The following is a 27277-nucleotide window of genomic DNA, read 5'->3' as shown; positions in this document are numbered from 1 at the left end:
CACGTGTTGTACAGCTGGCATAGATGGCCCATTTACTGTAGTCCACAAACAGCCACAGAGGTAGAAATTCCAACAACAGCTATCCAAAGTGGGACAACTAGTCCTCTATTTGGATGCAATCGACAAGGTCAAAGGTCACAGGTGCTGAACTGTGCTTTTGACAACTCGCTCAGGCATCCGGTGACCCTGAGTCCAGAAAATCAGTAGATTATTCCTCTACTGACCAGATATCATCCCTTACCACACCAGCTTCACTTTTTACAAGATAAAATTATTCCTCTTTTTTTTCATCAGAAATCTCCTTGTATCACTCATGTTATCTCCAACTTCCTGGTCATCCAACGGATGTCTCCTTGTGAACGGAGGGCAAGAGATACTGTAGCTCCGACCTCCTCCAGGTGTCTGAGAGTTCATGATGCGGAATGATCCAAAGTCATCATCACAATGACCTACTGTAATGCTGCGTCTCGTATAGGACACAATCACCTATCTGAACAATGAACTGAGCTCACAGATACTGTGTGTGTGTGTGTGTGTACGTGTGTGTGTGTACGTGTACGTGTGTGTGTACATGTGTTTGTCTGTGTGTGTGGCTTTCCCATTCATTTTCACATACACATACTTATTGTTGCAAATGAGCTGATTCCACGTTCGTGTATCAGAGCTGGATGGGATTTGTTCCAAGGTCACCTAAAGTCAATTATCGTGACAGGTATTTAGCAGCCACTTTTATCCAAAATCACACAGACTCACAACAAGCGAGTTCAGGGGACTGAGTCAGACTGCTGCTTCACCAGGCCTGATGCTGTCCTACTGTCCAGGTGAGGGTTGGGCCAGGTGTGCTGTCAGCAGTAGCTCTCCGAGTACTTGATCACCCCGTCCCCCCCATCTCCTCCGCCTCCGTTTTCGGGGCCCGTTCCCTGCCCATCCAGGCCGTTCATGGCCTGCTTGCGGGCAGAGATGTAGCAGTACGCCTTCCCTTTCTTGGCCCCGGGGTGGTTGTGGTGGTGGTTGTGGTGGTGGTGGTGGTGGTGGTGGTGGTTGAGCTGGGCAGGTTGGGCGGCGAGGGCCTGGGGGTCTGAGACGCAGTCCTGGGGGCACTCTGGCTGGCACGGGGGGTTGTGGTGGCACACGTGCCCGACGATGGCATTGCCCTGGGGCGTGTGGCTGCCAGTGTTGCGTTGGTCATCCAGCACGCTGATGCCTAGCCGCCATCGCTGCCACTTCTTCTTGATCTCCGATTGGACCTGCACGGAAAAGGGGAGGAGTCAAAAACCTGAGGAGCATTCTGTAGATTCTTGGATTATTATATAGACTATGTACATTTCTTTTATGTGTATTTCAATGTGCCATGGCTGCCCTTCTAAGAAATTATGTGAATTCCTATATTCCTGTATGTTCTTCAATGTTGCATTCTGTTGAATCTTTTATCAGAAAATAATTGCTCTTCTTCCCATACACAAAAAATGTATTTAAAATAAAAAATATTTTCAAAATATAATGCCCATACAGGCCCATACACAGCAAAACATATTTGACATGTATTTTTACAATATATTTTCGAAATATATGTAAATATTCAAAATTGGCCCACATTTTTTACACTTTAAAACATGCTTTATTTCTGTATGGGTTAATAGGTCAAAAAAACATCATGATACAATGAATGTACTTAAGTTTATTCACCCCAATATAAACCATAACCAGATTACAGCCAGCACACTGTGGATACCTGTATTGAGTTGTTATTTTTCCCACTAATCCCAACAACATCTACCCTGACTCTCGCCAGATCCTTGTAGTTCGCTGAGCTTCACACAAGGATCTGGGACTTCTCGATAGGAGATGTATTTCAGAAGGCGGGGTCTTGTAAAAAAATCCTTTAATGTGATTGGATAAACCACTTTCTGTTTCCACGTCTGTTATCTTGAATGACGTGCTAGGCTACTTTAAGCTCTTGCCAAACCCGGTCGGAAGAAGAGTGAAAACATCCTTGCCACCAATAAATGCCTTCAAAACCATTCTCTGTTCATCTTTTAAAGAATGAATACTCGATAGATTCGACAAAACAGTTGAAATAGCAGAATCAATGTCAGCACACGCCTCCTCGCTGCTTGCCGCTATTGTTGTTTGATTCAGACAGCGCTTCGGCGCTACGTGACATCTATGAAATCCTGCCCGGTGATCCTGATTGGTTCATTATTTTTTTCTCCCTTGAAGGAGTTTGCATTGCCTTCGATCCCAAACCCTTGTGTGGAGCTCAGCGAAACGCCTCTGGTGGAGCATGGTGGAACTACAAGGATCTGGTGAGAGTCAGGCTAAATAACATCAAGACATCCAAATCAATCAATCACCACCTCACCACATGCAAACGTGCCCATCTGCACTTCTGTTCTTAATGAGAGATACACATCAGGTCTTGGGAGCTCAATGCTAATCACAGCAGTCTTATCAGCAGCAGAGAGATCTGTAGGAACCTAAATGCTAACGTTAGTGCTAATCACAGCAGTCTTATCAGCAGCAGAGAGATCTGTAGGAACCTCAATGCTAACGTTAGTGCTAATCACAGCAGTCTTATCAGCAGCAGAGAGAGCTGTAGGGCCAGAGTGCTAACGGTAGTGCTAATCACAGCAGTCTTATCAGCAGCAGAGAGATCTGTAGGAGCCTGAGCGCTAACTGTGGATCTCTGCTGCTGCAGGCCAGTGCTCTCCCCACCAGGCAGGTAAACAGACAAGCGGGTGGGTGGATGGGGTGCGGGCGGGCGGTTCACTCCCAGCCCCGTGGTTATTTCTGATATTGGCGTGACCTTGTGATAAGTACCATGGCGTAGCGTAGCGCAGCGCAAGGCAGCAGTGGTGACAGGGTGGAGGAGAGGAGGAAGACAATAGAAGACAGGACCTGGGACAGCCAATTTGTGTAACACAAATTGGTGTCCCAGGTCGTGTGTGTGTGTGTGTATGTGTGTGTGTGTGTCTGTGTGTCTGTGTGTGTGTGTCTGTCAGCATGTGTGTGTGTGTGTGTGTGTGTGTGTGTGTTCATCATGAGTGTGCATGTAGGCCTACAGTATATAAGACAGAAGGTCATTCATTGCATGGATCACCAACCTCTTTGTTCACAAAACAGTACAGGATGGCCACAAGGAAACCCTTTCAAGAGATACACAAAAAGAGAAGAATATGTTATTTTTATACCTTCATTTCTGTGGAGATTGCACAGCAAATAGACCCCTCACAACAAAGGCATACACACACACACACACACACAGATACACACACGTGCAAGCACCCACCCGCACATGCGTGCACACACACACACACACACACACACACACACACACACACACACACACACACATACATACAAACATAGACTAATTCATTTCGCCCTTACTCCCCGTAGCCTACCTGAAAGGAGTTGAAGAAGAGCTCGAAGAACAGGTTGATGTTCCTTAGTGTCCCTTCGGTCTGCTCCTCCGTCATGATGGCGAACACCACCTCATGGATCCCCAGCAGTGGGATGAGGGTCAGAGTGGACTTGGCCAACCTGCAGGACCACCAGACGCGTCGCATCACACAGAGACTCACCAAAAACATACAAGGAACTTACGCCAAACCAACAATTATAATCCTCACTGATCTACATAAAGAATGATGGGGCGGCAACAACGATAGTCTATCCCTTTGTCTATCTTTCTTTTTGTAGATCAGTGAGGATCGAGGCCCGAGGAGCGAGGGAGGACGTATAAACTACATGAGAGGCACCCAATGTCCCCATAGCCGTCTCCAGAGTAGCTTTGCCGTAGCCATCTTACTGCATGTGCACATGAGGAAATGTGATCTTACATAAAACCAGATTACTGAAAGAGTTGAGTTACGTACGCTACTGTGTGCTTCACGAAAAATACAACAAATTCAACTTCAACTTCAATGTTCCTCTGGCCATCAAGCCAATACACACACGGCCAACCAAACCGTGGAGAAATACCTTGAATGAAATACAGTATATAGACAGTAGATAACAGCACTCGCGGAAAAGAGCACCAGATCTGTATTATGATTAAATATTGATTCCTCTGCACTGCACAACTGTTATCAATGAATTCCATTCGCAGAAGATTATGGAAATTATACACGTCAGTATGTAATCTTTGTGAGCCTGAATGTTAAAGATATGCCTGTAAGTCAGACTTCATTCAGGAATTTATATATATATATATATATATATATATATAGAGAGAGAGAGAGAGAGATGTTTTTTTTTTAAAGCTTAAGCTATTCCAGATGGCACCCGATGATATACATCTGAATTAGGCCTATATCTATCTGAAATGAATGTATCATTTGAAGAATAGAGAATTTATCATATAATCAATCAAATAAAGTAATTTGAGACATTGTTAGCTATAATCTTCCATTTCAGATTCATGGAAAATCTAATTTCCTCTGATAAAGCTTCGTCTGGCGCCAGTGCATTTAGTAGACCATTCATGCCCAGTGGCATTTCAAAGACCCATTCATACTCAGTTTTTATATCTAACTTCATTTCTTTTCTGACGTCTCTTCTTTTTCCAGTTTCTCCATTGCTTATTTCTATTAAGTAATTTCTATTTCTCTCTCTTCCTTCTTGAAGTATCTCTCTTTTTATTTTACTGTCTATCTCTCTCACCCTCTTTCTCTATCTCTCTCTCCCTCTTTCTCTGTCTATCTCTCTTCCTCGTTCTTTGTCAGTCTGTCTTGTTCCATTTTTAGAGCTTCTGGAGTCTCCCTCTTATCCGAGCCCAGTGTAGTAGGAATTGGATCAGGGTCGCAACTTGCCTTGCGTCTGAAGATTAAACACTTTCCCCCCCCCCTCCGCAGGGGTAGGAAGACGACTTCCTAAAACTCCTCCTATGGCCTGGAGGCTCATGGGATTTGAAGTCAAAGAGTATAAAAATTCCAGCTGAAACTCCAGCTGAAACATCAAAGGCTCCCTGAGCACACACGCCGCCACATATTCATTCAAATGTTTATATTTGCACAAAAACCAAGTGTGCTCCGTGGGAGTTCCATGGCACGTGGGTGAAATGCATTTATACTACATCTGGGCAAATGCATTAATCATTATTATGGCCTTGAGTGAAGCAGCGCAGCGGGTCTAAATGGGGAGAGAGGAGAAGAGTCTCCTTTGAGGCAGGAACAAGCCTGGTTAGGTTAATTGTGTGGATTTGTCTAACTGTAATCCGGGAGGTGAACTTCCTGCAAGAAGGAACCATGAGGTCCTTTGATGTGGCAAAGAGAAAAGACACAGAGACAGAGACAGCACTAAGAGACGTGCTCTTACCTGAACTTGTAATCGGTGTACCTCATTTGGTGTGCTTTCAGCTTGGAGATGAGGATTAGGATAATCCTAATGAATATGAAAAAATTGACCTGTATCAGAGAGAGAAAAAGAGAGAGAGAGAGAGAGAGAGAGAGAGAGAGAGAGAGAGAGAGAGAGAGAAGAGAGAGAGAGCAAGGGTGGCGGGGGTTATCAGACATAAAAAAGAAACAACAGCAAAACAAAAGGAGGATGAAGGAGGATGAAGGAGAGAACAGATAAAAGAGAGAGAGAGAGAAAGAGAGAAAGAGAAAGAGAGGGAGAGAGTGACATTTGAGAACTGACTCATCTAATACATGGCTGGTGGGCTGGTAAAGTTCATGTTCATGTTGCTGCTCTGATGCTCGTGTCTACTGGTTTATAGCGCCCAGCCTCGCCTCTCCATGTGGAGCTGCTTCAGGAGTTTAATAAAGGCCACGAGCCACGGCGCCATGACAGTGTGAGTCATGCCTTCAGTTGCGGCAGTCAACGGTGAAGAGTGCGGCAGAGAACAGGGCATGTCACGTCACACACACACACACACACACAGGCACACACACACGCACACACATACACACACACACACGCGCACGCACACATATACACACACACGCACTCACACACACACACACACACACACACACACACACACACACACACAGACACGCACACACACACATACACATACTTACACCTGCCTGCTCTTTCTCCAACACACCCACACATACAGTTCAGAAAAATAGCTTGTCCAAAATGATTCAAATCATTTTTAAATAATCAATGGAAACATCTTTATTTGCATTCACAGATCTGAAAAGTGTTCCTATAATACCTACTGTACAGTACCACGCCTCTCTGTGAGAAAATCATCCATTTCTAATCAATATTTTCCAGGAGTATGAATAATTGTCCCCCTATCTGTAGTTGCAAACAACTGTACATGCACACACAAACACGTATGCAGTCTCTGTTCAACAATGACAACAAAAATGTAGACATGACTTGTCACACAAAGGACACATTGGCATGGCATCTCTGATGCTCTTCAAAGCTGTTCCGTTACAGTTTTTTACAATCACTTTGCTACTAGAACCTTGATGTCATTTTACAAAACTCTAGACACAAAACTCAAAACGGTTATCACTTGTAACACAGGCCCTCTAATGTTCAAAACATTGGATTGTACATTCACATCTTCAAAGAAATCTTGCAATTGCACAATCATTGGTTCAAAAAACAAATTTACTGTGAAATACCACTGACTATAGATCACCCGCACACAAGCAACCGATAGTTTCATTGGGTCATTGTTCGTACAATCATTAGATATTGTAGAACAAAATAGGTGATACAGGTTTCATTATGGTACTACAGGAACAGTACAGTAAACACATCTCTGTAAAAGTACTGCAGTAGTAGAGGGAATACTACAGACACAGTGGAATCATTGATCAAAGTTTGTAATATATTGATGCAAAACACTACAGTAAAATCACAACATAGGTTTATTTGAATTAAAGTAAAAAATAATTAGCTATGAAATAGAAAAGAAAAGACAGCCTGATGAAAATAGAAAATAGAAAAAATATTTTTTATATATATATAAAGATATTGTAGTCTAATTGGTTCATGCTCCACGCTAATTGGTGACAGTGAATCTCGTTACATCTTGAAACTTTCATGATTTGCAGTAAACATGGAAGATTGTGTGTCTGTTTCGTGTTTCCATACAACTGCATAAGAGTAATGCAACAGTTACTTATCATTTTGAGCAGTTGTATCAATTGATAGTTAGATCATTGTAAGGAAATGAATAGACGCTCATTTGAAATGTAATGTGTGAATTGCCTTTTGAAATAGTAGTACTTTGAGGTTAAGTTGTATCATATTGAACAGGTGAGTTTTGTTGAATGAACAAATGATCTAAGTTGTATGTGTATTGTATCCAAGCAATTGAGAAAAGGGTTAGAGTTTTGAAAAATATGTATTTTGATCATTGGTTGTGAGTTTTGTGTCTAGAGCTGTGAAAAATGACACCAAGGTTCTGAAAATAGTAGCAAAGTGATTGTAAAAAACGGTATTATACTTCCTCTCTCACACACACACCAGTATAATAGCCAGGAGGAATAGCATGCCTCTCTAACATTGTTACGCCCCTCTGCACCCCCACTGGCCCTGCAGTGACAGTGCACCAGCCTTTGGGTGGTGTTTGGGCCATAATCAACCTGATTGTGTACACCTGAAGGTGAGCATAAGAAGCTCCTGAGTTGGGCTGGCATTTGTCAGCCATGCTCTTGGGTGTGTGTGTCTTTTACTACATGAAACCCCTAGATTTTAGAATGAATATTTAATTATTGCAATAAAAGATTATATTTTTGATCAACTCTGATGTCCGTCCGTCCCTCTCTCTCTCTCACTCTCTCTCTCTCTCTCTCTCTCTCACACACTCACCAGTATAGCCATGAGGAACAGAATCTCTCTCTCTCTCTCTCTCTCTCTCTCTCTCTCACACGCACAAACACACACACACACACACACACACACACACACACACACACACACACACACACACACACACACACACACACACACACTCACCAGTATAGCCATGAGGAACAGAATCTCTCTCTCTCTCTCTCTCACACACACACACACACACACACACACACACACATACACTCACCAGTATAGCCATGAGGAACAGAATCTCTCTCTCTCTCTCTCTCTCACACACACACACACACACACACACACACACTCACCAGTATAGCCATGAGGAACAGAATCTCTCTCTCTCTCTCTCTCACACACACACACACACACACACACACACACACACACACTCACCAGTATAGCCATGAGGAACAGAATCTCTCTCTCTCTCTCTCTCACACACACACACACACACACACACACACACACACTCACCAGTATAGCCAGCATAATAGGGGTCCTGATGATCCACCAGTACGCCATGTTCTCATTGATCTCCCAGCACCTGGAGCAAATTACTGAAGTTAATGTGGGTTACATGAACAACATGCCACACACACACACACACACACACACACACACACACACACACATGAACAACATGCCACACACACACACACACACACACACACACACACACACACACACACACACACACACACACACACACACACACACACACACACACACACATATACACACACACACACACACACACACACACACACACACACACACACATACACACACACACACACACACACACACACACACACACACACACACACATGAACAACATGCCACACACACACACACACACACACACACACACACACACACACACACACACACACACACACACATACACACACACACACACACACACACACACACATGAACAACATGCCACACACACACACACACACACACACACACACACACACACAGTACTGTGTTGATAATTGGATTACAGGAAATCAAATTAGCCTAATACAGATACTATACGTCCAATTTAGACAGTGGAGGTCTCACCTGGTGTTTTCATAATAATATCTCATAGCAATCCAGGGCGCCACAAACAACACAGGAGTGCCTGCATATGGAGAAGGAAATTAAACATCAAAATGTTGCCAGAAAATGTATTCCAACGCTAATCAGTAATGGTTTTACTCCTTCCATTACTGCTACTTACAAAATCCCTCTTAACTTATACATGTCACATGTGGGTCGTGTTGACTTGAAAAAAGCTTCCATTTGTATTTCATGCGTTTATATGCGTTTGCGCATCCCATAATGCGTGTGCTCCCAGTATGGAGCCTGTGGCCTTGATGCTGACGAGCATGCCACTGTAATAGAATACTCAGCCCTCTGCACTGCACGACTGTATAGAAAATGTTCTGAATGAAATCCGCTCTCAAGAAATAATGGAAATGACAAAGGACACTATGTACTATAATCTTTGCCATACTGAATGGTAGTACAGTATGCCTGTCAGTCTGACTTCGTTAAGGGAGTTATACCGGTTTCTTCTGAAAGAAGACTGAAAGCTGACATGAAAGAAAGAGCGAGAGTGCTAAAGATCAAACCACCACTGTATCCATCACAGAGCTGCAGTATGCAGACGATAATGCAACTGTAGCCCTCTCAGAAGAGGACCTACAGAGCACCCTGACTGCCTTCGCGAAAGCGTACAAACAGCTTGGTCTGGCCATAAACATCAAAAAGACAAATCCTCCATCAGCCATCACCAAACAGCAATACTCCCCCAAACATCTCCATTGAAAACATCAGGTTGGAAAATGTGGACCACTTCCCATACCTAGGTAGCCTTCTGTCATCTAAAGCCACCATTGATGAGGAGGTACACCATCGCATTAGCTGTGCCAGCGGGGCATATTCGAGACTGGGTCTTTGAGAACCGCGATCTCCAGTCAAAGACCAAAATCCTGGTCTATAAAGCAGTACTGCTCCCCACTCTCCTGTATGGGTCAGAAGCCTGGACCACATACAGTAGGCACCTGAGAGCATGTGAGGCCTTCCACCAGAGGTACCTCAGGAGAATCCTCAGGATAACCTGGGAGGATCGACGGACAAACACCAGTGTCCTGGAGGAGGCTGGCGTCTCTACCATCACCGCCATCGTTGCCCAACTCCAACTCAGATGGACTGGACATGTGATCCGGATGCCTGACTCCCGCCTCCCCAAACAAGTCCTCTACTCACAGCTTGTCCAAGGAAAACACGCCCCAGGAGGCCAAAAGGGAAGGTACAAAGATAACATCAAAGACAACCTCAAGAAGTGCCACATATGCCTTAAGACCTGGGAGGCTACAGCAAGAAACAGGGCTGCCTGGAGGCAAGCTGTCCAAGATGGGACTGCACAGTATAACAACGATCTCCACAGTGCTGCAGAGCAGAAGCGCAGACGAAAAAAAGAGACCACCTCCACTAAGAAGGCTCCACCAAAACCCAATCACCGTGGTTCATCCATGCCCACATTGCACCAAAGTATGTGGGTCTAGGATTGGCCTCTTTGCCCATCTGAAGACCCATAAGGACCAAGAAGGAGGACAGACATACTCGACCCCGAGTGTCCACCGATGATGATGGTGTGTGTGCGTGTGTGTGCGTGTGTGTGTGTGTGTGTGTGTGTGTGTACTCACCCCAGCCAATGACGAGGTAGCCACAGAAGTAGCTGTTCTCGGAGAAGACCATGAGCACCAGCAGGTTGTGCAGGTAAAGCCCCTCCACCAGCAGCCAACAGTAATTGGCCCCCACGCAGTACTGCATCAGCACCTGGGCCACGCGACACCCCGACAGAGCCTAGGGAGGTCAGAGGTCAAGGGTCAAGGGTCAAGGGTCAAGACAAAGAATTATGCATGTGAAATCCCATGATACTGTTTATGTAAAAAATAACTCACTTGGTGTGTGTGTGTGTGTGTGTTTGTGTGTGTGTGCATGCATACAGTAGGTGTGTGTGTGTGTGTGTGTGTGTGTGCACGCGTGCATGTGAATGTGTGTGTGTGTGTGTGTGTAGCAGGCTGCTGTGTGCAAGGGGAGGTGCAAAAAAAACTCACTTGGGATGTGTACAGTATGTGTGTATGTGTGTGTGTGTGTGTGTGTGTGTGTGTGTGTGTGTGTGTGTGTGTGTGTGTCCGTGTGTGGGGGGAAGGGGGACTTGACATATTCAGCCATACAGTACAAACCTGGTAACCTGAATGACCTGTATGTGATATGACTTCTAACACACCATTTTGAAATCAGGAAGAACAACACACTGTACAGTATGGGCTGTATTTTAGCCATCTGAAACACATGGTCAGAGTTGCAAAGTTTACGCGTGTGTAAGGGCGTGATTTTATGATCACAGACCGTGTGTTTCTACCTATCACACATAAACACACCCACACGCACACATACATAAAAACACAAACACATGCAGGCAAGCAAGCACACACACACACACACACACACACACACACACGCACACACACACACACACACGTACACACAGAGATAAACACACGTGCGCGCACACACACACACACACACACACACACACACACACACACACACACACACACACGCACACACACACACACACAGACACACACACACACACATATACAACAACAGACACACACTATGCACACACTCATTCATATTCACGGATGTCAGGGATGGAGTAGGAGATGGAGAGAAATTGGCAAGCATGATTTATTTTTGTGGAGAGAATGTGCAGGACTGGGTTTACTGTACATCTAAGTCACTTTCACTGTTGACTGACAGTGGGCTCGAAAAAAAACATAGCCTGAAAAAAGGAAAGCTTACCCCAATAATGTTCGAATGAACAAAACATCCAAAGGATATTTATCCTGCAGAGGAGTTGTTTGGGACTGGTTGTTTTGGGCTGTTAACATCTTGTGACAGTGTCTTCAATTCTGCTTATATATAAATATGCATCTGTCGCTTTAGACCAGGTATGGTCAACGGTGTATTTATTTTAAGATGGTGCAAGATAGCAAATTTTGGATCATACGCCAGAGCACACATTATGTTCTTATTTAACACGTATCTGGCCTCAAGGTTTGATTAAAGTGAAGCCCATGGCAAACAATAGATGACTTTATTGGGTGCAAGATAAGAATAAGCCTTGCGGGGGTAGGAGTGAGACATATTCCTGTCACACTCTTCATTGTCCTAGAAATAAAGTAAAAATATACTGAAAAAAAAGAATAAGCCTTACATGGAGCTTTGCCCCATGTGTAGGCTACAATAGAGCCTGATATCTACTCCTGTAAGTGTCTCATTTTATTCAGTTTGTTCACATGAAGCTGTTGCCTCTGACTGACATCTGTGACATTTCATTTTACAGTGACTTCATCTGAGGGGTTTATTCATGTTCGCTTGTCTGTCATGAAATCAAAACCACTGACATTCTTCACATGTCACTGACAAGTCTTTTTGCCATTTACAAGCAGATCCTTCACATCCATGTGAGCGGTGGGCTGAGATCTCCCCGAGGACTCAACATTCATCCCACTCACTACCTCTCCATCTCACATGCTCACCCCTAACAGAGTGCAGTCATGTCAAGGTATCTTCTGTTTGAATGGGTGATATTGAAGCTACACAAGTAGCCTGGCTGGCTGACTCACATGCACACACACACACACACACACACACACAGAGGGAGAGAGAGAGGGAGGGAGAGAAAGAGAGAGAGAGAGACTGATAGAGTGTGGTCTCTCCTCGGAGGTGTGAGAGCAGCTGTTGTTAGACCACTCCGGGTGTTGAGGGAGTGATGACATGCAACCACACTGGATGAGGGAATCAGGTTTTTTTTGGGCTCATAGTAGATCACACTGGATACCACTATGACCAGGTTTATTGCATTGGGACTCTTGTGTGTGTGTATGTGTGTGTGTGTGTGTGTGTGTGTGTGCATGTGTGTGTGTGTGTGTTTGCATGTGTGTGTCTGATGTTTGTACTGACGCCTGCTGAGCCACAAACAGCCTCTACTCATGCAATACACCGTCTACCAAAGCGTTTCTTGTTGTTTTGAGCCCCCAACGTTGTCTTCAAGGCAGTGCTGGCTGGAAGGCGTTATGGTTAGGCATGGGTTAGGGTTAGGGTTAGGGTTAGAAGTAGGATTAAGTGCCTTTAATTCAACAGTGGCAGCACTGCCTGGAAGACGACGTTGGGGGCTCAAAACACTATCGAGCTAAAGCAGTGTCCACCATTGAGCTGTTCCCTCTGCAAACACACCTCACTCTGTGTGTGTGTGTGTGTGTGTGTGTGTGTATATGTGTGTGTGTGTGTGTGTGTGTGTGTGTGTGTGTGTGTGTGTGTGTGTGTGTGAATGAATATGTGTGTGTGTGTGTGTATATGTGTGTGTGTGTGTGTGTGTGTGTGTGTAGTATATGTGTGTGTGTGTGTGTAGTGTGTGTGTGTGTGTGTGTGTGTGTCCTCACCTTGTCGCTCAGCATGTTGGACACGTCCCTGTTGTCCCTGAACTGCGGAGCGTCTCTGGTGAGCAGCGCGTCCCGCGTGAGGATGGACACGGCCCGCAGGATGAACGACGCAAACAGGTTGGTGTGGATGAAGTTACGGGTGCAGCGCAGTCTCCTGTGACACACACACACACATGCACGCACACACACACACACACACACACACACACACACACATTCTTACTAGTTTTGCCTACAACTGGTCGGCTTGAATTCAAACGTCACATCGGCCATTGTGTCTGAGTCCGTGTCACTTAGTAAAAGCTGTTAAAGGAGCACGACACAGTTTCATGAAGCACAGGCAAATCACTGCTACTTGGGCGCAGAGATCATCCTTGCTGTGGCGAGTGATAAAGTACTGATGTGGACTTTTGTACTCGCTCTGGCCAACATGGAGGCCACAAGAAGTAAGTCATATTTATTTTTTTGTTTGCTCACTTTTACTTTTACTCACAACATGCTGCTGAGCCACAAACAGCCTCTACTCATGCGAGAGAGCCATCCATCTTTCATCAGATGCTACAGATGCTTCTTGAATTTCCCCTTGGGGATCAATAAAGTATCTATCTATCGATCTATCTATCTATCTATCTACAGTACATACCCTTCAATACACCGTCTAAAAAAGCATTTGCTGTTGTTTTGAGCCCCCAAACGTTGTCTTCAAGGCAGTGCTGCCTGGAAGGCGTTATGGTTAGGCATGGGTTAAGGTTAGGGTTAGGGTTAGGGCACCTGCACTGCACGCCGGCGACCCGGGTTCGATTCCCGCCCCGTGGTCCTTTCTGCATCCCATCCCCGCTCTCTCTCCCATTCGCTTCCTGTGACTCTCCACTGTAACTATCAATAAAGTCATTTAACGCCCCAAAAAGATACTTTAAAAGTAAAATGTCAGATAAATAATATAAATATCATAAATATCAGACATTTAACTTTACTTGCCCACCTCACAGGACAAATATGGATGGAAATCCTGTGTGCTACAGTACTTTCCCCTCAAAGAGCTGCAATCAGTGTTTTCCATGAGATTCCATCTTCCTGAGTTAGCTGAGAGCTACTGTAGATAAGAGCTCTCTCCCTTGACTCTTGATATCGTGAGCACATCGCTGCGCCACTCGAGGAATGCTCCTCAATACCTCCAGAGGGATGGTTGAAAATTCCCTTTCATTGACTTCAGCCGTGCTTCTGTCCAGTGAGATAATTGACCATCTGATTGCCTGCGCACGCCTGGTCTTGAGAGTAGCGCTGACATCTTCGCTATCGAGTTAATGAAACCTGCTGGTTCTCAGCCACCATGAGGGGCTTCAGAGGAGCAACAGGTCGGAGGAGAGCTTTAAACACAGCTACAGCTATGTAATTACACTCACACACACACACACACACATGTGCACTTGGAAGATAATGGTCTTCTGAACTGTCTGTTCTTATTGATTGCCATCAGGAGTCAGGAGTCACAGTGTACCAACAATAATGAAAAACAGGGCCACTCTCGCTCCGCAGCACACTATTACTAGGCTATTGACCTCCATTGCACCCATTATGTCCATAGCTGTGGACATCTTGTACAGTCAAGGCATTTTCTCCAAACTCCTTTTGACTCTCTTCTTATTCATTTGAGGTAGCATTGCTTAGAAGTTTCCAGCAGCTTGTTGACCGGGTTGGCTAGGTTGTGCTCCTCAGACATCATAGATTTCATTTTTATATGATGTTATGATTTTAACATTTAACAGCAGCCCATGTCTGATTTCCTAACAAATGGGTGTTTTGCCCCCTGGGTATCTGGAGAGAACTAATGACACTGGAACCGTGTGGAGAGCTGAACTCCTCCTTGAGTCGGTCTGAATTAGTGGATGCGTTGAAGGGCTGCCATAGGGAACACATTCATTAGGGAAGGCTAATCTTATAAACGGCTAACGGTCATTATTAACCATCATGCTGGACATCAAACACAAAGGACTCACAACATCAGATGTGATACAGTGCTGTGTCCTGTAACCTCAGCAGTGGGCCTGCGACCTGTAACCTTAGTAGGGTGCCTGTAACCTGTGACCTTAGCAGCACTTCTGTAGGTGTCTCCAGTAATCAGTAGGACCCAGCATTTCCCCACATGGACACACTGTACTGCACTTGGTAAAAAAGCACATGGTGGGAGCGCTGTGGCGCAGCAGGCTACAGCGCTCATACCACATACGGGTCCAAATGCCGCGGGGACCCAGGTTCAAGTCCGGCCTGCGGTCATTTCCCGATCCCACCCCATCTCTCTCTCCCACTTACTTCCTGTCTCACCCTTCACTGTCCTATACAAATAAAGGCAAAAAAGCCCCCCCCCCCCCCCCCCCCCCAAAAAAAAGCACATGGTGTGATGGTCAGTGGGACTCTGGAATTGGTCCTGTTCATTTGACGTGGATTTCAATGTGTGGCAGAACAGTAGCCTATTAATCATATCAAAAAGGCATGTTAATGTCTTTGTAGGCTCTTTTTACTGGGTTTGTTTTGTAGAGGTTTTTGAGAGTCTTAGTTTACAGAGAGAATAGCTCACAGGACTGCCTCTGACAATATGTCTTATCTGGATGAAGCTGTGCTTAATCTGGTTGACTGAGAATATGTCCTAGCTGGATGACGCTGCGTTTAATCTGGTTGACACAGTTCCTCATTTCTCACGTTGATGAAGCAGAAACGTCACACACACTTCTATTTTCACCGAGCTCTTGACACCGTCTTAGTGTTTTGTCATCTAAACAATTCCTCTCCGCATCCCTTTTTCACTCTTTCCTCCCATCTCTGCTCTCTCTCTCTCCATCCCCATCAGTCTCAGTTGACTGCCTCTTGTCATCACTCAGGCTTTTTCTTTTCGCAGTACAATAGTAATGGTCTTCTGAGGCGATAGCTTGTCTCTGCCGTGGATACTCCAGGCTGTGTGACACTCACACCCAGGCAAGACCAATGGGAGTTATCAACTGAAAAACTCAGAGGTCCCACCCACAGGAGTGGTGCTGACTGCCTAATGCAGCCTAACACTCTCAGGGTCACAATGCAGTGGAATTCCATTAGTGACACTCTTCTCTCGCTGGACGCCCCGGGTGTCAATCAACAGATTGTGCAAACAGTTCCCAGAAAATACATCAACAAGTTTTCGCCAATCCATCAGGAGACAAAGTGTTTTCACCCCTCGCTGAAGGAGAACCAGGGTGCATCTGCTCGTTCATTTATTTTGTGTGTGTGTGTGTGTGTGTGTGTGTGTGTGTGTGTGTGTGTGTGTGTGTGTGTGTGTGTGTCCACTCCAACTTTAAAAAAGTGCTAGTCCAATTTACTTCAATTTCAGTCCTCAGTCCTCCTGTATATTTCAGTCCTCTAGTAACAATCCAGAGCAGGATCCGGATGCATGACTGTTTTGTCACTTACTTTGTGTGCAATTATAGGGCCTTCTGCAGTCACCTAACACCTGACCTGACTCAGCTAATTATGTCAGTTAATTTTCAACTACAAGAAAACACACTTCTGTGGAGGTGGAAAAAGTCCAGTTTCAGAAAGTAAAAGTCCTAGCACATATCTGTGCCAACCATTCACTTCCACCAGCTTATTCTAATTAGCACTCTCTTCAGCCAGGGAGAGCAGCTAATTGGTGAGATCACCTGTGTTAAGTGTACAGGTATATCCAGTACGTGGTTGGACTTTTACTTTCTGAAGCTAGATTTTTCCACCTCTGCACTTCTGAAATAATACAAATGTTGAAAAAAATATTTGTATACGTTATATCTTGGTCATATGCCATCATTTGTCAATTTATATACTTTTGAACATTGCCAATTGGGTCATTCTGCTTGTCCTAGGGAAAAAAAACCCTCTCTATCAGTAAATAGTATCAGTTAGATGTTATTGACTGTGATCGGAAGTACTCTAGACTCACAGTCCAGTGGGTGGCAGAGCTCACCTGAAGATGAGGAGGATGATGAGAGCGAGCGAGAGGCTGGCCAGAGAGAGGGAGTAGCCCACCGTGTACATCACCCTGAAGTAGGCCAGCACCATCATCTGGTTCTCCTGTGGACACACACAGGAAATGGACAGCATTTACAAAACGTTCCTCCACTCCCCTGACCACACAAATCACGTCACAGAGGAATGACTCACACTCTGCCCATGGAGGCTGTCATTGCACGACAGCTAACCAGCACATCGGGAGTAGTTTGGGGTTCAGTGTCTCGCTTACTGTAAGGACAGTTTGACAAGGTCAGGAAGAGACAGGCTCAAACCAGCAACCTTCCAATTACTGAACGACTCCTCTACCTCCTGAGCTACCACTACAGAACAGCAAGGGAAATAAACATACAAACATAACGTTTTTTCTACATGGTCCAAAATAGCCTTCTTTGAAAAACCATTTAATGATATTTCAGTTGATCTAAACATCAAAAGTCTCAGGCGCCTTACATACAGTGTTGTAGATTAAGCAATGCTATTAGGACCATATTGTTTATTTCTCGCTTTCTAAATTAGAATATGGCCAGAGAGCACAGAACATATCTTCAAAGTAATCTATTTAAATACACATGAAATGCAGTTTTTGTTCTGATACCAGTCCAATTCAGTCTCCAGCTACCATTTGATTCATTAGCAGTGGATGTTTATGTTTATGTTTATTTGTAAGGATAAGCCCCTTGAGATGATTCATCTCATTTTCGAGGGGGTCCTTAAACATACTAAACACAATACAGAGAAACAAATCACACATACACTCACACACACAAAAGCTCTCCTATACCTGGCCACACTCAAATCCCCAAGTTCCCAAAGATAAACGTGTTAAATGGGATAGTAAAGTAACATACAGTAAGATAACAAGTACATAGTAGGATACACAATAGAAATAAGTGAGCAGCCTTGAGAGCTTGTATTAGCCGATAGAAAATAGATAAATATGTATGAAAACAACAAAATGATGATGACCAATCACCCAAGGGGCTCTTGATGGAGCTGTTTTTCTCCACCAATGGGCACACTGTACATGTACCTATAGGCTGCCAGAAGCTGCTGGCAGATACAGCTACGATGGGGATCTCGAGATCAGCCGCTGACGTGACAGTGACTCATCCCAAAACTGACACTGCGGTGTCAAGAGCATTTTGGCAGGGTACACAGTGGAGGAGACACTTGAAAAGTACTGAACATCATTCAGTGACCCTCTTCGTTATATTCTCAGGTGGAATGAATGGATGCGCAAGAGTAGAACCTGAGCCAGAAATACACATTTCAATCTTTTTGGTAGAATTCTAACAAAGACAATGAAAAATAAAAACATGGCCATCATAATATTGCTAAAACAACAAATCTAAATGGGTGGCTAGCACTTTTGCACAGTACTGTATGCAGTGGAAAAGCAGCCAACGGTACTTGTATCGAGATTTTTGGTAGAATTCTAACAAAGATAATGAGAGGTTAATGGTCATCATAATATAATTGCTAAAACAACAAATCTAATGGGTGGCTAGCATTGAGATGACTCATCAGTGCACTAACACTACACACAATTGACATGCACTTATTATCATTTTAATGATCCAAAATGCAGTAACACATGTTTCACAGCCCAGGGCACTCTCTGTTGGAGGCCTGGGAGGGTTCAGTTTGCACTCTGTATTACAGTTCCCCCAACGCTTGACATCAACCCTCCGATCAAAAGAAGACCATTGATCTGTGGGCTGGAACAAAAGCGGTTAGGAGCGACTGGAGCTGGTGTGAATGGGCTCTCTGTCTGTGTAAAGCCAGCGGGCCATATCTCTCATAGTCCATTAAACCCACGCTCACAACACTGCCTCTGCTCACAAAGACATGCATTAGCAGGTGGAAGGAGACAGATAGAGAGAGAGAGAGAGAGAGAGAGAGAGAAAGAGAGAGAGAGGGAGAGAGAGAGAGAGAGAGAGAGGGGGGGGACACACACCAGAGAGTTTAATCAAGGATCTTTGATGACTCATTGAAAGAAAGAGAAGAAAGATTAAAGAGAGAGACAGAGGGGAAGAAAGAGAATGGAGAGATGAGAGAGAGAGAGAAGTGCAGAAGAAAAGACAGAAGAAATGAGAAGAACAATGGATGGATGAAATAAGGAAATAAGGGAGGACAAGAGTGGAAAGACTTAACGGCAGCGGAATGAGAGACAGGAAATGGCACAGCATGACAAATGATTTTAAAACAGACACACACATGCACACAGAGAGAGAGACAGAGAGAGAGGAGAGAGAGAGAGAGAGAAAGAGAGACAGAGAGAGAGAGAGAGAGATGATCAAGAGCTATAAGGAAAAGCTGAAAATGCCCCAGTAATGACTGCATCTATATTCATGAAATCCCTCATAACCACTTATCACCTTTACTTCTCCATACATGAAGGGCTCGATGATTCTCGCTTGTCTCTGGAGCTCGAGCAATAACAGGAGATTGCACCGCTACTGTGGACACTTAAGTCACAGCTGCTTCCTGTCAGAGACACACTATGCTGCTACACACTGCAATGACAAGTGTGTCTCGTGAGGACTTCCAATGGAAACAGGTCCTTATGGAAGTGAATGTGCGCACCTGTATACTCGTATGCCTGCTCACACGGGTCGTTTTAATGTATGAATCAATCAACCTGAATTTGCAATCAAATTCAATTTCCTCACAAACAGTGGCTGTTTAGTGGGTATTGGGCAATTACTTTGTAAAAGCCACGTCAACAGCCATAGAGCCTTTGAAATGGAGGTATTTTAGACCTATGCTCAGAAAGCCCTATAGTGATGGAAATGGCAAATGGACTGCATTTATAGCGCTTTTAAAATAATAATAATAATAATAATAATCTCCTCTGAGCACCCAAAGCACTTTACAAAGTCACACCTCCCATTCACCTGTACACTGATGGTGGAGGAAAGTGGAATGCACTATCTGTTCCTACTAGAGTAGGGACATCCCTCGTCATCTTCAAAAAATGTCTGAAAACCCAGCTCTTGAGAGAACATCTCCTCTCATAGCACTTCTACAGCCAATTGCACTCATCGATGCACTTATTACACTCATTGATGCACTTATTACACTCATTGATGGATGCACTTATTGTGGTATTTATTTGTTGTTAGTAGTGCATTTAGAAGCCTAAATGTTTTTACCATGTTGTCAGTCGCTTTGGTTAAAAAGCGTCAGCCAAATGTAATGACGTAATGGAGATTGCAAAGCAACGCAACCATGCTCATCGGGAGCACTGGGGTCTTGCTCAGGGCCACCTCAACAGCACCAGGAGGAGTTGGGCTGGAACTGGCAACCTCCCAGTCGCTGGACGACTCCTCTACCTCCTGTCCTGAGCAGCCACCAGCTAAAGCAGCTACTACAAAAATACACATATTTGATACAAATGCGAAGCATAATTTTCTTCAAATGACAAAACAGAAATACTGCCCGTCTCTTGCTGTTGGCTGCAGCTGCTCTTTAGCACCATTTGTTTATGTTTGTGTTTTGTGGTTAACTTGTCAGTTTTGATCAAATCTGACCGCTTTGCTCTGTTGCCCACCCAAAATTTCTACCAGCCGACCCAAATGTAGTAGGCTAGAACCGACCCTGATGTGCTGATGATGTGGCATTAAAGGTGAATTGTGCACGTTTCTTAAGCTTAATTTGCCTTAACTAATCAGCTTCGGAGTCATTGGAATGGTTATTTGACTTATTTTGGGTTGCATGACGGCTGTCTCGCTTCCCCCTTGCGCTTCTGAGCGGAAAAACCACGCATGGGACGGTGGCACTGAAAAAGAGAAAGTCTCCAGCCTCATGATCATGCTCATGAAAAGACAGACTGACTGATTGAGGAGTGTTGTAAAATATACACGCTAATACTTTAGAGAAATCTGCAAGCGTAAAACGACGAAAAAGAAAAACGAAAGCGAAACCGGCAATAGTTTCCCTTTAAATGATTATTACTTAAAACAGCAGTAAGGTGTTTTGGTCTAAAAGTACACAAACCTTGTAGTTCACTTGACTATGAATATATCAACAAATGAGCTTGAAAAAACAGCTTGAAAAAGTATACATGAAACACAGCATGCTGTGTTAAGGATATTCAATACAAAAATAAACAAAACCTTAAATCATTATTCATGAATAACATATCTAAAAGATGAAAGGGAAAAAAACACTGACTGAAAAGCCTCTCACTCAAGGACGAAATGACTTCCTTGCCTCTGGCCATGGAGATATGGACTTCCTGACCCCCCGGCCCCCTGAGCCTTAATCCAGTGACAGAGATCGAACATCTCTCCACCAGAGGGGCTGCACCCCTGACTCTACACCCTCTAAATACCAAGCACAGTCTGACTGACACATGGACGCAGAGGTCACATGATTGGCCAATGTGATGGTGATTTTTCTCCTTCAACATGAGCTCTTTTGTCCCTTTGGAAATGAATAAAAGCAGTCTATCTATCTATCTATCTATCTATCTATCTATCTATCTACCTGTATTTCTTTCATTCAAGATGAAAGAGTTCAACTTAGAGACACATTTTTTATATTATTATAATCACCAGCTACATCTCCGTGCCACCAGTGATTGGTGGTGCTTTTAACGTGTGTTATTGGCTTCTGAAAGCCTTTCTTTTACTGCACTATTTTGACATGCTTCTATTATCCTCCCCTCCCTCTCCAAGGTGAGTAGGCCTAAACAGTTTTGTGATGAATAAGCTGCTGGTCTGTTTTCAGACGGAAAAAGAAAAAGAAAAAGGAAAAGAAAAATCAAATCATGTGGATCCCAAACAGCTGAAATTGATGTGAAATTGAAGAGTTACATTTACTTTATGGAACACTGCTGAATTGCTTTCAAAAATGTCCCCTTGAGCATCAATTCTCTCTCTCTCCCTTTCTCTAACTTTCTCTTTCTTCCTCTCTTTGTCACTTTCTCTTTAAAGATCGATCTATTTCTAAACAATATCTCCTATTTGTTGTCCAAACTGTGCAGAATGCCCCCCCTTTTAACCAGAGAAAAGGCTGAGGAAGCCATGCTTTCATGTGCTGAACCATGGGCTGACTGTCGCGGAGAGATAAGTGGATCTCACTGAAGCACAGCACTCTGCAGAATGCAAAATCTGCAGAATCATTTTAAAGGAGTCCTAGAATTCAAAACCACATTCACCTTGTTCCTGTTGAATTTAGGTTGCGAGCAGTGTCCAAAGGACAACACCAAAGACTTTACCGCGTCCCCCGCCTGCTTTCGTATGCAAATTGGGAAATAGAAACAGCCGTGTTGAAATGCTCCAATCTGAACAGAGCTCAGATAACACGTAATAGGCGCCCATCCCCCTTTAGATACACCCCCTCTCATTTGCATACCTTCGATTAATAATTCTTGTTAAACTGCTCTTACGATGCTAGTATCTAGATATGTGGTCTATGGCAGAGACGTTGTAATGCTAGCGTTATTACAGCTAACTTTGGAGAGTTAATACTAAGAAATGTACTGATAAAACTTACCAATCTAACACATTCATTCTGTTGGGGAATCTGCTGCACTTCATCTTCGTCAGAACCTTCTTCTGACTCGGTTTATACATGTACGGCTGTATTCCTTATTAAATCCATTGTTGATAGCTTTATCAAAGACTTTGGCTTTATTTACCAGCAGTAAACGTAGTTTCACTTTGCTCTAGCTTCAGACCGGTGGATTGAGCCAATCAACTTTCAGGACATATCGGCCAATAGACCAATCAGCGCGCATCTCATTTGAATATTCATGAACTTGCTGAGTGGGCGGGAAAAACAAACTGTTTCATTGCAAGGCTTATTTATGACCTTGTATTAGGCGATCTAGCAGTGCTCCTGGGGCGTTTTCAGCCCCACAAATTTACATATGACATTATTTAGGCTCAAAGATCAATTTGTAATGGTCAAAAAATGCGTTCTATGACTCCTTTAAGCAAACAAACCGCATTCTATCCAGGGAGTCTTTATTGTTGAGGTCAGATATAGTAAACATTCATACATCTTGCACTCGCTTAACTTTTCACCCACAGTTTCAGGTCTGCCAAAGCCTGGCTTATCCTCTATCCTCTATCCTCTAGTGCTGTGTGAGTGACCTGTGAAAGCCTTCTTTTACCGATATATCTAACAATATATTTTGCATTTCTTATCCAAACAATGTCAAACTTACTCGTGCCCATAGCAAGACACCTGGCAAGTTTGAAAACAATCGAACTTACAGTTTCGACAGATATGCAAATAACACACATACACACCGACGGGGGAGTGGCTACAGTAGAACGGAGAAAGCCAACGTGCATGCTATTACCAATATATTTAACAGTATCTTTGGCATTAGGCTACATCCAAACAATGTCAAACTTGGCACTGCACTTAGTCATGCCCGTAGCAAGACACCTGTCAAGTGTGAAATCAACGGGACAGACAGTTCAACAGATCTGCGGCTAACACACAAACACACCAACTATACGTTCCTGTATTTTATAGATACAGTAGATACTGTATTTCTCCCATTTTTGTTCCGTACCTGCGCCCTCTGTTGGCTGCCGTCGTCATTGCACTGGGAGTGGTCCCTCCAGGTGCGGCTGGTGTTATTGGTGGCCCACTGTCCATCTGCACCACACTCCCTCAACACATAGCCGTTCCGCACTGGGACAGAAGAACACATGGAACACAGTGACCGAATGGAGAGAGAGAGAGAGAGAGAGAGAGAGAGAGAGAGAGAGAGAGAGAGAGAGAGAGAGAGAGAGAGAAGAACAGAAAATGGAAATAATAGAAAGATTGGTGATGGAAGATGCATAAATAATAGCCTAGGCAAGAAATTAGTGATTGAAAGGATGGAATATGCACAAATGATAACCTAGACAAGCAAAGAGATGCTTTTCCTACAAAAAACCACACACGGCACAGACAAGTGACATATTCATTTTCTTGTGAGAATATGTGAGCTTCCTGACTATTCCTGTTTGTTACCTACTGTAGGTATACCTAGGTAACAAACAACGTACCTTGGTCATGCCAGGGGAGGTACCAGGGGCAGGGCACTTTGACGGTGGTGTTGGGCAGACCATCTGCCCAGCACGCGTACATGTCGAACATCCGGCCACACACCAGACCTGTCCGAGCAGAGACGCAGACGAGAGCATAGAGGGGAGAGAGGGAGAAAGTAAGAACGAATAAGTAAGAGTAAGAATGTGGAAACAGCAACACATCCACACTGAGAGAAATGATCTCCTTTGCATTCATGAGCTACTAGATATACAAGACAACTTTGAAGCAATTCATCTCAAGTCAAAACGTAATGATATATTCTCCTTTGCATTCATGAGATACTAGATATGCTAGACAACTTTAATAGTGTAGTTTTCACTAGACTCATACTAAGCTCAATCTTTTAAGATTGAACATTAGTCTGGGGAGGCTGCGCTTTGTTTCTACTGCACAAGAGGCGTGATCAATGGGCATCGTTCAAATGACTCACGTCGCTTAAGTTTTGCTATCGTCACGTCACCGGCCAATAGCGTGCGAGGACTAAAGTATGGCTGTTTCTGATTGGAGCCAAAGGTTCTGGCAGTAAACAGAGGAGATAGATCTGCTGGTTTCCAGCCTGAGCTGCCGGGCGAAATTCAAATTCCCCGGAAGTTCAGGCAGGGTTCACCCAGCCAACAATTTTAAAGCAATACATCTCAAAACGTAATGCCATATTCTATTTCCGCACAGACAGAAATGTGAGCAGAATGTGAATAGATGTCGCCACCATCTATCACCGTGTCACTAACTGCTTGTGACAGTGAGCGAGCCTTAGCAACAAAATCTGTTTGTTGACTTGTATTTTCGATTGGAATGTCATCACTGGATGTACTGTAACAGGACACAGTGCTGGGCAATGCATTGTGCGGCACAACGTTTTAAGCAGATGTATTTTCTTTCTGGTTTTCCTATTTTGAATGAGCTATACTGAAAGAGAAATATCATACAATATAACGGCATAATTAACGGATTCATTGCGGGCAGAGAGAGTGTTCAATGCTACACGACAGTCGGACATTTGCATGTAGCTAGCACACGCGCTAAGCCGAACCAAAGGCTGGCCCAAGGGTTACATTCTTCCATGTGTGGGCAGATTAGGCTTTTATTAATGTGTTAGTAAGAGCCTGAAGGCTGGGGGATAAGGTGCGATGAAGGGGATTAGTGAGCGGGATGTGGGAAATAAGCTCGGAGCGTGCTACAGACGTATTACATCACTTTGGATCACTGCATTACGCGGGAAAAGTTGGCTGTCAACACCTCCCTGTCATGTTCCCTTCTCTCCACATCTGTGCACAACATTTATACAATGAGCCATTCCTTTGGAATCCTTTTTTGATTGTGTGACAGTGTTAAAAATAGATTATTCTTAACATTTTGATTTATATTCTGTATTATTTTTCTAATATCTTGAATTTGTGTGTGTGTGTGTGTGTACTGTATGTGTGTGTGTGTGTGTGTGTGTGTGTGTGTGTGTGTATGTGTGTGTATGTGCGCACGCATGTGTGTGTGGGTGTGTGTGTGTTTGTGTGTGTGTGCATGTGTGTATGTGCGTGCGCACATGTGTGTGAGTGTGTGTGTGTGTGTGTGTGTGTGTGTGTGTGTGTGTACGCAGGTGTTACCTGATGGCTTGGGGTCGGTGCTGATCTTGAGCAGGCATTCGTTCCTGTAGAGGTTCCATTCATGCACTGTGTCCTTCACAGTCTTCCCACACGCTGACTGCAAACCACAGACCACAAACCACAAGACATGACCACAGGCCCACACACACACACACACACACACACACACACATACACATTTATGTCCACAAGCCCCCACACACACAAATGTACACACACACACACACACACACACACACACACACATAAACACATAGACACACACATTTTTATGACCACAAGCCCACACACAGACACACACACACACACTACATACAGTACAAACACACACATACACATGTAGGACCACAAGCCCACAACCACACACGCACACACACATACAGATACAGATACACATACACGTTTATGACCACAAGCCCACAAACGATGCTGTGGCGACCGTATCCGGGCTGCATTTGGCTCAGACGTGGCCCTGGCTGGGTCACTGCACTACGAGCACATTGTTTCAGATGTGACCCGGTGAGCTCGGGCGTAATGAATCACACAGTCACCTCTGAAGGCCTTTATGGGCACGTTAAACCCGATCAGGACCTGGGCAGTGATGAGGTGATGCTGCAGCAAATTAGGACACAATTTAATTGGAATCTATAAACTCAGAAGGAGTATAATTACAGCAGGGTGAAGAAACGACCAGTGCCCATGCGCACACACACACACACACACACACACACACACACACACACACACACACACACACTGTTTTTGCATCCACATTCACACACACACTTATGTGCACTCATACACAAACTCATGCACACACACACACACACACAAACACACACACATTGTTTTTGTATCCACATGCACACACACACACACACACACACACACACTCTCATGTGTGCGCGCGCACGCACACACACACACTGCTATTTCAGGCACTGTGATCTTAGTGTTTACGGTTCAGTGAAGTGTCAAAACCGTCGGGGAAGTGAGCCAAATAACCTTTGAAACAGCTCACACAACAAAACTCTGTCAGCCAACAAAACAACCCAGCTTCACCACCAGAGCACAGAGAGGTGGAAAACTCATGTCATCTTAGTGGATTAGACTCAGACATCCGGAGCAGTCACAGTGAGCCCAAGTGACCGTGGCATGAGTGGTGATCGCGCCCACCTTAATTCTGCAGAGCACAGACAGAGTGAGGAAGACGAAGAGGTCAGTGTTGGTCGTGATCTTCATCACTCAGACCAGTGCCGACGTCGGAGTGGGGACGGTCATCTCAAAGATCCCAGTGTCCGTCAT

At 44.3% G+C, this 27277-nt stretch overlaps 1 protein-coding gene across 1 annotated transcript; it reads right to left on the bottom strand.

Moving 5' to 3' along the window:
* Positions 1 to 845: 845 nt before the first annotated feature.
* gipr (gastric inhibitory polypeptide receptor) lies at positions 846 to 27277 on the bottom strand. Its single transcript, XM_062552023.1, has 15 exons — positions 27224 to 27277; positions 26516 to 26584; positions 25973 to 26069; positions 24332 to 24439; positions 23851 to 23972; positions 17269 to 17375; positions 13302 to 13455; positions 10491 to 10650; positions 8860 to 8920; positions 8263 to 8332; positions 5320 to 5408; positions 3405 to 3543; positions 3105 to 3146; positions 1071 to 1247; positions 846 to 983 (listed from the first exon to the last, which is right to left on the bottom strand). Exons 1-15 carry the CDS (start codon positions 27275 to 27277, stop codon positions 846 to 848), a joined length of 1587 nt encoding a protein of 528 aa, XP_062408007.1.

The sequence above is a fragment of the Sardina pilchardus genome, chromosome 13 (assembly GCF_963854185.1).
Source record: "Sardina pilchardus chromosome 13, fSarPil1.1, whole genome shotgun sequence".
Taxonomy (NCBI): Eukaryota; Metazoa; Chordata; class Actinopteri; order Clupeiformes; family Clupeidae; genus Sardina; species Sardina pilchardus.
Note: the sequence above shows the minus strand (reverse complement) of the source record. Positions and strands in the feature narration are given on the sequence as shown.